General features: G+C 41.9%; 1 protein-coding gene across 2 annotated transcripts in view; it reads right to left on the bottom strand.

Annotated features, from left to right (window-relative positions):
- Positions 1-8,434: 8,434 nt before the first annotated feature.
- The window catches only part of CDC42 (cell division cycle 42), a 49,989-nt gene continuing 46,385 nt past the window's right edge, over positions 8,435-12,038 (bottom strand). For both annotated transcript variants that reach the window (XM_077250187.1, XM_077250188.1), the window contains exon 6: positions 8,435-9,989. In XM_077250187.1, coding sequence (XP_077106302.1) covers positions 9,900-9,989 — 90 coding nt within the window. In that variant the 3' untranslated portion in view covers positions 8,435-9,899. The remainder of the gene's footprint in view (positions 9,990-12,038) is intronic.

Below are 12,038 nucleotides of genomic sequence, written 5' to 3'. Positions count from 1 at the left end.
CACACGCCTGTGCACGGTGGCTCTGGATGTTTCCACACCAGACTCAGTCCACTGCTTCCTCAGGTTCCCCAAGCGTTTTCTGCCACATTGTTTCCTTCCAACAGACTTACCATTGAGGTGCCTTGATACAGCACTCTGGGAACAGCCTATTTGTTGAGAAATTTCTTTCTGGGTCTTACCCTCTTGCTTGAGGGTGTCAATGATGGCCTTCTTGACATCTGTCAGGTCGCTAGTCTTACCCATGATGGGGGTTTTGAGTAATGAACCAGGCAGGGAGTTTTTAAAAGCCTCAGGTATCTTTTGCATGTGTTTAGAGTTAATTATTTGATTCAGAAGATTAGGGTAATAGGTCATTTAGAGAACCTTTTCTTGATATGCTAATTTATTGAGACAGGTTTTTTGGGTTATCAGGAGTTGTATGCCAAAATCATCAGTATTAAAACAATAAAAGACCTGACAAATTTCAGTTGGTGGATAATGAATCTATAATATATGAAAGTTTAATTGTAATCATTACATTATGGTAAATAATGAAATTTAACACTATATGCTAATTTTTTGAGAAGGACCTGTATATATACAAGTGCTTCTCCCAAAATTAGAATATAAAAAAAAAGTTAATTTATTTCAGTTCTTCAATACAAAAAGTGAATCTCATTACCGTATATAGAATCATTACAGAGTGATCAGAGTTTCACTTTTTGTATTGAAGAATTGAAATAAACTTTTTGATGATATTCCTATTTTGGGAGAAGCACCTGTATACATATATAAATAAATTAGGCATATGGTTCCAGAGATTTGCGTCTTTTTATTTACTGCTATTTTTTATGGTCTTTACTTTTCCTTATAATAACCCATGTAATCGCTGAATTACATTTTTTTCATCCAGTTCCACTGCCCCCGATGTATATCAGGCCTTTTTTCCCCTCTGAATAACATCATCTCCTCACCCCCCTCCACTCCCCAGTGTATAACATGTGGCCCCTTGCCTACCTCCATCCACTGGAGTGTAAAATCCGGCCCCTCAGTATATAACATCCAGCCCCCTACTCTTGTGCCGGCAACTCACATTTTTTTTTCCTCCTAAATCTTCTCCATCACCTGTGAGTGATATTATTGAGAAGTGTAAGGAACCGCAAGAGTGGAGAATTGTAGCTTCCAGCTTTTGGGGAACAGTTTGGGGATGGTCCTTTCTGTCCTCCATGACAGTACCCAGTGCACAAGATCCGTACAGACATGGAGAGGGGAGTTTGGGTAGAAGAACATGACCGGCCACACAGAGCCTGAACCCCAACCTCATCCAACACCTATAACGTGAGCCCAGCCTCCCCCCCAACATCAGTATCTGACCTCACACATGCTCCTCTGGATGAAGGAGCAAAAGTTCTCAGACACCTCCAAACTCTTGTAGAAAGTCTTCTCAGAAGAGCGGGAGCGGTTACACCTGCAAACTCTATATTACTACCTACAGATTTAGAATAGATCATAAAGCTCCTGTGAATGTGTGGAGGGGGGCACAGACTTTTCTCCATATAGTGGATGTTGGAGAAGAGTAAATATAACTGTTTCACGTTAGCTTCTGCTGCCCTCTGCTGGCAAAGCTGGTGTAATACATCAGCAAACTGTTCAGAAATTGCACATTTGTGCAATTAGGCTGTTCACATTCAGAATGCAGGAAATGACCCTTCCAGCAATGCACATGAATCTGTGACAAGTTATTTATCTGAATAGCAAAAAAAAAAAAGCGTCCTCTATGAAATGGGATTCCACTAGTGGCAGTAGTAAAATCATACCGATACATTCCCTTTTAAATAGATATCTCCACTTGACAGTTCTTCACATAGCGCGGAGCATCGTGAGTGGGAATCAAACCATAGGGCATCCATTGTTTTCGATTAACTATAGTAATTCAGGGGTAATAACTACACTAGATGTGCCCCTAGCATTAGCCATTCATAAAAAGGATCCCAATATGTTGCTTTATCATTCGTGTTTACTAAACTCTGGGCGGCAGGACGCACGCCCCAGCCTCTGTGTCCGGCCTCCTCCACTGGGTTCAGTATTGCAACCAGTTTCCAAATACTGCTGTCTACCAAGATGGGAACGTACAATGCTGCCCTCTGGTGACTGAAATGGGGTACTTCTAGTCAATGTAGTTTACAAAAAAATATTGTCATATGTCCATAGCAGTGAAGCCCAGCACCAAGTCAGCTCCTTCACAGGAGGGATCTACTTTAAAAAATGGTGCAGAGACGGTGATATTTTCACCTTTGTGCAAAGTTAGATATATTCTGCTCTGATAAGAACATTACATTATATGCAAATTGGTCATACTGGGGCATTCTTCTATAGGATATGGAAGTAGTATGGTGGCACTGTATTCACCCACGGGATTCAATGAAGGCTCTTACAGATCTAGAACAGCATTATGTATGAATTCTTCATCGCATTGCAATCTGCAGGGTGCTACGACAAAAAAAAATTAGCAAAAAAATATTAACATTCCAAGCTTGTGACTTATCGTGGTACCCCAGGGGTGCAATGCGACCCTGTCCATATACATTGCACTGCAATGTACAAGCAGCATAAAGTGGTCTTTGATCTATTCACACCCAAAGTCAACATGTTGCCCCCAACCTAAAAGAAAGAAATCACATGTTCACACCATATGCGGAAGTCAAATGTGTCCAGTAGGTTGTCCAGACCCTGCCAATTGCACAGATTCTCCTCCATAGCCCCTACCCAGACACCATGACCACTCTGGTGTTCAGCACATACATTTCACGCCGGGTCATGTAATCTTTGAACAAGTAACGCATACCTTCCCTGTGCTGGGCAATGTCGACAACAATGGTGGCAGTGTCTCTGTACAACTATATGGAGTGTCTCTCTCAGTAATACAGGCTGGATGTGAGCTTTGTGTGTATCCAGGGTGCTGTGGTCTTCACTTGCCTTTAAGTATCAGCACAGCTCCAGAACTGCACTTCTTTCCTTTACATAGGATTTCCACCTTGGGAATGTAGCCTATTTTCTCTGCTCTCCATAAGACTTTAGATATTTTCCCCTCCCTCCATTGCACATCTGTGTACAACCCCCTTTTGTTATTTCTAATATTGAAAGGAGCAGAGACATCAAGATCCAGAAGCTTTAGCAGAATTGTAAAATGCTATCAGAAAGATAAAGTTGCTAAATTTTGTATTTAGGAAGCACATTAACAAAAACATAATGAAATAATCTGTGCAAAGGTGTAAATACTTTTTATTTAAGTCTCCCGTGAGCCCCTAACAAGACCAGACAGTACCATAGACTCTGGTCACTGGCACTTTCCTCCGTATGGTACGTGGTCACCATTCTGGAGATCCAAGTTTCCAGACCAGATTAGAACCCAGGTCCTCTAAATCATGGAGGGACATCATAGTTCTGCCCCTTTATTGTGAACTCAAGTCGCTCAGCTCGGTGTTGTAAAACGACATAACTTCTGCTCCCAGCACCATCATGGAAACAACCCAACTTACCTGTCGAGAAGTCATTTCTGGGGCGCCGATGCCGATTAATAGGCAGTACAGGAATCTCTGCCCACCAGGATCCAGATCGATAGGACCGAGTATGTGTGGCCACCAGTGCTAGACGCATTAGGTGAATGCTCAGGTATATAGAAGGTGTTGGGCCTCAATTAAACAGATACATTGTACTTCTATTTGCTCTAAATTTGATAAACAGCGCCACGTCTGGCCACTGGCTTTGTCTGGTATTGCAATTCTATCGGATCTAAATGGTAGGAGGCAGTGACCGCATGTAACCAACCTATGCACAGGGGAAACATGGTTTTAGGTACACCCCCTTAATAACCTGTATTTTCCAGTGTAACAACCAGACACCCCTCAATATATGAACATATAATCACCAGTGCTCGGATTGCCTTTGTTATGTCCGGTCCACATTTTGTCCTGCCACCTCCATCATCTATACAGTAATGGGACCTTGTGCAATTCGGAAATAAACAAATATCAAATAGGTTGGTATAGTGATCAAAGCATATCGTTCAAAAACAACTAATACCTAAAAATTACTTTAATGAAATATAAATTTAAAATTGCAATAGACAAAACACCGCAAACCTACAACAATGTAACAGACAAAAAACAAAAAGAAAGGCTGTAGTTACCCCGACCTTCCCTAATTACACCTATACCTAGGGGGTAATACCCCAACCGGTACCTAATATAGCTTTACAGCTAATCAAATTCAAATTAGTCGGTCCTGATGCCCGCAGCGCTACACAATAAGCCTATATCTATGCAGGGCGTACCGCTAAAAAACATGAGATAAGGGATGGTAATTTATTATAGGAAAAAAGGATGCAAAAAATGTCACAGGCTCCTGGTTTCTCCTGTGATGTCGGGAATACAGTCGCCTTAATTTACCAGATATTACTAGGACACTCACAAGGGTATGAAATGGGGGTATAATGTGCTATGGAGGTGTAGACGCCATAACACTTACAGTCCCTATAAGTACTGTCCCTGCCTAGCATGCGGAGGTTGACACCCCTGAATAATCACGCAATTGGCGCCCCCGGTCTTGTCGACTTTCCCTCAATAGCCCTATCAGCTTAACCTCTCCCATATGCCAGCCCGGACAATGAGATGATGAACCTAGGGAGAGGGGAAACAGAGAACAAATAGGGGGGGGGGGGGGGAAGCCTAGGTGGGACGGTTTAGGGAAAACTGCCAAGGTAGGTATTAGGGGTAATTAGGTGAACATGGTTAACCAACCCAAATGTATTAACCTACCAAAGGTACCGTCTTGATATAAACTGCACACCCTACCCATAGATCTCTGGGTGATAGCAGATATTGCACAATTGCCAATAGGTGTACCCTCCAAAAGATAGCTAGCTAAATAGTGGCTAGTTTAATAGGTTATTGCACACATGCCCTTACTAAATATACGATACCTCACATAGTAGGGGGTGTTTTATATGTAGGGTGCATCCCAGATGGCCATACTGATATGTGTAATACTTGGCCATCAAAAACTTCCTCCCCTCATTGCACACTACCCAGCATATAGATATATCTCAAGATACCCCAAGTAACCCAAACATCTTATCTGGTGTCCAGACGATCATATTGTGCCTCAACGCGTTTCCCTGCCAAGATGCCAGTTCGTCAGGAGGCTAATGGAAGGACCGTTGTGCAGGGATACAGCATCCGGCCATCATGATACGTTGCTAATAGGTATGCCAACGTATCATGATGGCCGGATGCTGTATCCCTGCACAACGGTCCTTCCATTAGCCTCCTGACGAACTGGCATCTTGGCAGGGAAACGCGTTGAGGCACAATATGATCGTCTGGACACCAGATAAGATGTTTGGGTTACTTGGGGTATCTTGAGATATATCTATATGCTGGGTAGTGTGCAATGAGGGGAGGAAGTTTTTGATGGCCAAGTATTACACATATCAGTATGGCCATCTGGGATGCACCCTACATATAAAACACCCCCTACTATGTGAGGTATCGTATATTTAGTAAGGGCATGTGTGCAATAACCTATTAAACTAGCCACTATTTAGCTAGCTATCTTTTGGAGGGTACACCTATTGGCAATTGTGCAATATCTGCTATCACCCAGAGATCTATGGGTAGGGTGTGCAGTTTATATCAAGACGGTACCTTTGGTAGGTTAATACATTTGGGTTGGTTAACCATGTTCACCTAATTACCCCTAATACCTACCTTGGCAGTTTTCCCTAAACCGTCCCACCTAGGTTCCCCCCCCCCCCCCCCCCTATTTGTTCTCTGTTTCCCCTCTCCCTAGGTTCATCATCTCATTGTCCGGGCTGGCATATGGGAGAGGTTAAGCTGATAGGGCTATTGAGGGAAAGTCGACGAGACCGGGGGCGCCAATTGCGTGATTATTCAGGGGTGTCAACCTCCGCATGCTAGGCAGGGACAGTACTTATAGGGACTGTAAGTGTTATGGCGTCTACACCTCCATAGCACATTATACCCCCATTTCATACCCTTGTGAGTGTCCTAGTAATATCTGGTAAATTAAGGCGACTGTATTCCCGACATCACAGGAGAAACCAGGAGCCTGTGATATTTTTTGCATCCTTTTTTCCTATAATAAATTACCATCCCTTATCTCATGTTTTTTAGCGGTACGCCCTGCATAGATATAGGCTTATTGTGTAGCGCTGCGGGCATCAGGACCAACTAATTTGAATTTGATTAGCTGTAAAGCTATATTAGGTACCGGTTGGGGTATTACCCCCTAGGTATAGGTGTATTAGGGAAGGTCGGGGTAACTACAGCCTTTCTTTTTGTTTTTTGTCTGTTACATTGTTGTAGGTTTGCGGTGTTTTGTCTATTGCAATTTTAAATTTATATTTCATTAAAGTAATTTTTAGGTATTAGTTGTTTTTGAACGATATACCTTGTGCAATTCCCAAGACATTTTTATCATATATTGGGTTTATCATGCTGAGAAATAACTTAGAAACAAAGGAAAAGTTTAGAGGCTGTGGACACAATTGATATGAAATATTTTTGTCTAGGTTAGTGGTTACCTTTTAGTTTCAGGCTGCAATCTTCCCAGATGGAGACTCCTCCAGAGTCCGGATTTTTCTCTTGTTAGGAGTGTCTCTCCCAGTAATATAGGCTGGATGTGACATCTGTGTGTATGCATAATGATACTCTCTTAGCACAGCTTCTATCCTGCACTTGTTTAATCCTCATGTGTTTTCCTTCTGGTTTCTCTGCCCTCCCTGACAGTATAGATGTTGCCTCCCCTCTCCACATTGTGGAGATCAGAACTGTGTACAATCCCCTCCCTGCCATCATATCTAACACTGAGACAAGGAAGGAGGAAGCTGAGAGTTGTCAGAATATCTTATGGATTTGTAACTTTTTTTTTTTTTTTTTTACAAAAGCATTCAGCTAGAGAAGAGGGCTTAAAGACACGCTGCAGCAGCAAAATGGTAAAAAAAAAAAATAAATGTAGAGTTTTAAAAAAAAAGTAGCTGAAACTTTTCATGTAGGAAACAAATGAACAATCAAAAAATAAATTTTCTGTTTGAATGCACAATTAGCATACAGGGGAGTTTCCAGCATTAACCCCTTAGTGACAGAGCCAGTTTGGTCATTAATGACCAAGCCAATTTTTACAATTCTGACCACTGTCCCTTTATGAGGTTATAGCTCTGGACCGCTTCCATGGATCCCGGTGATTTTGAGACTGTTTTTTCCCCCGACATATTGTACTTTATGTGAGAGGTAAAATTTCTTCGATACGACTTGCGTTTATTTGTGAAAAAAGCAAAAATTTGGCAAGTTTTAATTTTTGAACTCTTAAATCAAAGAGTGATGTCACACAAAATAGTTAATAAATAACATTTCCCACATGTCTACTTTACATTAGCAATTTTGGAAACAGTTTTTTTTTCGTTAGGAAGTTATAAGGGTTAAAAGTTGACCAGCGATTACTCATTTTTCCAACAAACTTTACAAAACCATTTTTTTAGGAACCACCTCACATTTGAAGTCACTTTGAGGGGTCTATGAGAGAAAATACCCAAAAGTGACCCCATTCTAAAAACTGCACCCCTCAAGGTGCTCAAAACCACATTCAAGAAGTTTATTAACCTTTCAGGTTCTTCACGAGAAGTAAAGCAATGAGGAAGGGAAAAAAAAAAAATGAAGTTTTAACTTTTGCCTCAACAATATTTTACTTTAGACCCAATTTTTTTTATTATTTTCTTAAGGGCAAGAAGAGAAAATGGACCACAAACTTTGTTGTGCAACAATTTCTTCTGAGTACACCGATGTGGGGGAAAACCACTGTTTGGGTGCATGGCAGGGCTCAGAAGGGACGGAGCACCATTTGACTTTTTGAACGCAAAATTGGCTGGAATCAATGGTGGCGCAATGTCACGTTGGGAGACCCCCCTGATGTACCTAAACAGTAGAAGACCCCTAAGACCAACTCCAACTCTAACACAGCCCTACCCCTGACCCCAACTGTAACCACCAGACCCCAACCCTAGGAAGGAAGCGGACATGTTTTTCTAATCCTGGAAAACCAGTTCAATCATCTTTTCCATAATCACCGCTTCGATTCTTTTCTTGCAATTGACATGGGAGTAAAAAAATAAAAATTGTAACCCTCGAAGCCTCGGGCACATCATAAAATTACAGGTCACCTGTGGAGGCCATACAGCTTTGTACAGTCTCCATAAATGGCCATATGTACAAAAGGTATAAAGAAAAAATTGCATGTAAGAGGATAGTTCTGTACATATAGTACTCACCTGAGGACGGCACATAGTGTGCTGGCCTGATGATCTGCGTCCATAACTGCATGCGATGCTCCTCTGGTCATATAACAGTATCCAGTGAATAAGGAGACGGAAGAGCAGATGTGTGAAGGTATTTTATGTTTAATACATCTGAAAAGTATGCATATACAAAGAACTGAAACATGGAACAAAGCATTGGTTCAATACTAATGAGTCTACAAGTTATTAATTTGGGAAGTTGGAATATATTCACTACATATTTAAAAGAACTCTGGACAAAAAAAAAAAGTCGATGTTTGGTAAAAATCGTTATTAACACTGGTGTCTACCTGTTTATGTTCAGACTGTAATCCCGCCCCCGAGGACCCGTGGGTAACATCCGCATGCAAAAAAAAAAAAGTACATTAAATGGGCAATATCCTGACTGGTCCCTCAACTGGAAGGCAAAAAAAATAAAGTAAAACCTCAGGGGCATGAGTAGAGGGGATTGGCATTAGTCGAGGCAGAAAGGAAGAAATCTGATCGTAAAGGAAACGCCAGTAACAAATAGGTAGAATATCAACCCTATTGAGTGGAAAAAATGGAAATGGACATGCCAGGAAAAGTTACACCTCATGCAGGGCCAGAAAGGGTGGAGGATGACCATTATATAACCTCTATCCACATGACGCGTAATAAATGTATGATCCCTGGGGGGAGGTTGACGAATGAGACCCACTTTCTAGTCATCAAAGTCAAGTTTCAGTCGGAGTATACTGAGCATGTGCGACCACTGCTCCATTTAATTGTCCATAACAGTGGTGGTCGCACATGCTCACTACTGCTTTTCTTTTCCATACAGGGATTTTAGGCCCCTTCTTTGCAGTAGGGGGTCTCGGCAGCTAGATCCCCAGTGTTCACCCATTTATCATTCATCCTATATATAGATGATGGTCGTTTAAGGGACAACTCCTCTAACGAATCACCAAAAATGATCCCTGAATGTTCCGCCCCCACAGGCCTGTGCATAAGCGGTGTTAGTTTTCAGAGGAACGTTCCTTTAACAATTCACCATGGTAAAAAAAAAAAAAAAAAATTGGGGGATATAGTATAGGAATAGGACGTATAGGCAATGTCCCTTTATTACGAAATATGAAGAGAGGTGGGCCGAATAAACAGATTAAAAAAAAAAATTAGTCTGTTATGTATGAAGCACGCCTTGCTCTTAATATAAGACATTAGAAACCGTAAATATATAATAAAATAAAAAAGGAAAAAAAAAAAAGCAATGATCAGAGTTTGTATTTTTCTCTCCTGTATACACACTAATCATTAAGGAAATCCGTGTTGCTGGGCGTGCGTTTCAGACCTGACCACTTGCTCTGAGTGGCGATGAATGCGGGGGCCTTTTGTTATCATTGCAAAAGGTGGGGGGAAACAATTAAAAAGTTTATATTTCATTTTTAGTTGATTTAAACATTTTTTTGTACTTTTATTTTTTGCTTTTTTGTTTTTTTTTTATATATATATATATATATATTTTTTTTCAGTTTGACGCCGACACCAGCTTTGGAGAATGATAAAAGGGGAAGGGACGGCTGGAGGGTGTTCATAGCAGCACACACTTGCGTTTCTTCTTGGGCTCCGGAGGTTCCAGTGCGGCCAATATCGCTTCATCAAATACATTCTTTAGGCCTTTCTGGAAGGGGTTAAAGAGAGAAATGGGCACTCTCATTTTTAGGATTTTTTTTTGGGAAACACAAAAAATATTGAAATAAATAAAAGTCAAAATCAAATCTTAATCCATCTACGATATGGCACACATGAAGGGCTCTGGGCACACAGTCAACAGATAAATTGTTGTAAAGGACAAGCAGTCAGGAAAGGAGGCGGGGAGCAGAATGGGCAACCTGCAAGGACGACTCTGGAAGACAGGGAGAGACGCTCACATGGAGACACCGGGGCACAACGCTCTTCTCACGGGCCGGAATATAGGTCCTCGCTTGTAACCAGTTTTGTCTCTTTGATCAAGTCCTTCACAGCTCTCCATGTACAAGCCAGGATTTACAGAGATGGCCGCCGGGGAGGGAGCACATGTACGGGACAGTAACAGCAGCCATATATAAACAGTAGCTTACAAGAGTCAAAGCAAAAAATACAGAACGTAATATCCACCCAGAGGCCATACTTCACTTACACCATGTCACTGCAAGGCCAAACTACTAGCTACATTTGTATCCACAAAAGTGCAAATCAAGGGAGTCCGAGGAGAAGTCCCTGTCACCTCCCAACTCCTAAAAATGGAGGGAGAGGAGAAAAGGGCGGTCGGTCAGTCAGGCAGAGGGAGAAAAGGGCGGTCGGTCGGTCAGGCAGAGGGAGAAAAGGGCGGTTGGTCAGGGAGAGGGGGAAAGGGCGGTCAGAGGGAAAGGGCGGTCAGAGGGAAAGGGGGCATGGTGAAATGTTAAATGCCCCCATCACACAAACTCCTCTTCTTCCCCAATGCATAAAAGCTAAGGGAGGATCTGCCCTTATCTAAAGTGTAAGGACAACAATCCTTGTGTCATCCTCCGACCTCCTGAATGTCACTTCCAAGGCCACAGTTCTCCAACTACTTCAGCCTCAATAAGAGGAGATGAATGACGTTAATCATTAATACACGTGTATGTGTCAGCTGTCTTAGTGGGAAGGGAGGGGAAGATGGAAAGATGAGATAAAGCCCCCTCACCTCCGAGTGCATGATAGAAGGTACAGTACACAACAGTGTGTGAAATATCTGGTGCATTATCAAAAAGGGGAAAGGAATTACATGGTCGTCATATCACAAAGCACAGAGGACATTACAGCGCTCCGCCGATGGGATGGAGGAGGTTCCCACCCGGATAAAGAATGGCTAAGAAATTACTGGGATAAAGATTCCCATGAATTTAAAGCAAAACTGTAGGTTTACATCTAGATACAAAACTACATAGAGATCAAGTATGCACCATGCATTACTCACCATGCACGGATTTTGACCTGCAGAGCTGCATTCAAAATTCTGCCAAATTCTACAGAAACCATTCGGCATTATGTCAGCTACAAATTTCCCAGAAGGGAGATGTCTGTGCACGGTGTAAGTACAACTGCAAGATTGAAAATTTGGCGTTCACTGCATGTGCAGACACTGACTCCGCAGGGGGTACACAAACAAGTGAGCAGAAGTCTGAATGCAGCTCTGGGATTCTGTCAGCAAAAAAAAAAAAGAAGACTTACCATAACTTCGGATCAGTACAAGATGAGCAAAGCACAACATACATGAAGTGATACGATGCTTTATACAGGGTGGATCTAGATGGAAACCTACACTTTATACATGTCGATAGTCCCCTCTGTCTCTAACATGGCGTGTTGGAAGCCACTCCAAATATGCAGCTCCTGTTAGCGCCACGGCTAGGTGTACATGTCTTTTAAAGGAGTATTCCCATCTCCAAGATCCTATAGTATATAGTAGGTGTAAGAAGAATATTAGCAAATACCTCCAATTAGAAAGGTAGTATAGTTCTTCTGATTCACTGTTTCGTTTCCCAAGTGCAGGGCATTGCAGTAGCTTAGGTATCCGTGGTCACGACCACTAGCAATAAGCTAACTGTCACTATATGAGTGGTCATAACCATGGATTTCTAAGTTACTGCAATGCTCTGTATGTGAGGAAAGAGACACTGCTTATCAGAAGAACTATACTAAATTTCTAATTAGAGCTATTTGCTAA

This window comes from Ranitomeya variabilis, chromosome 4, assembly GCF_051348905.1.
Source record: "Ranitomeya variabilis isolate aRanVar5 chromosome 4, aRanVar5.hap1, whole genome shotgun sequence".
NCBI classification, from domain to species: domain Eukaryota; kingdom Metazoa; phylum Chordata; class Amphibia; order Anura; family Dendrobatidae; genus Ranitomeya; species Ranitomeya variabilis.
This window is presented reverse-complemented; position numbering and strand designations above follow the sequence as displayed.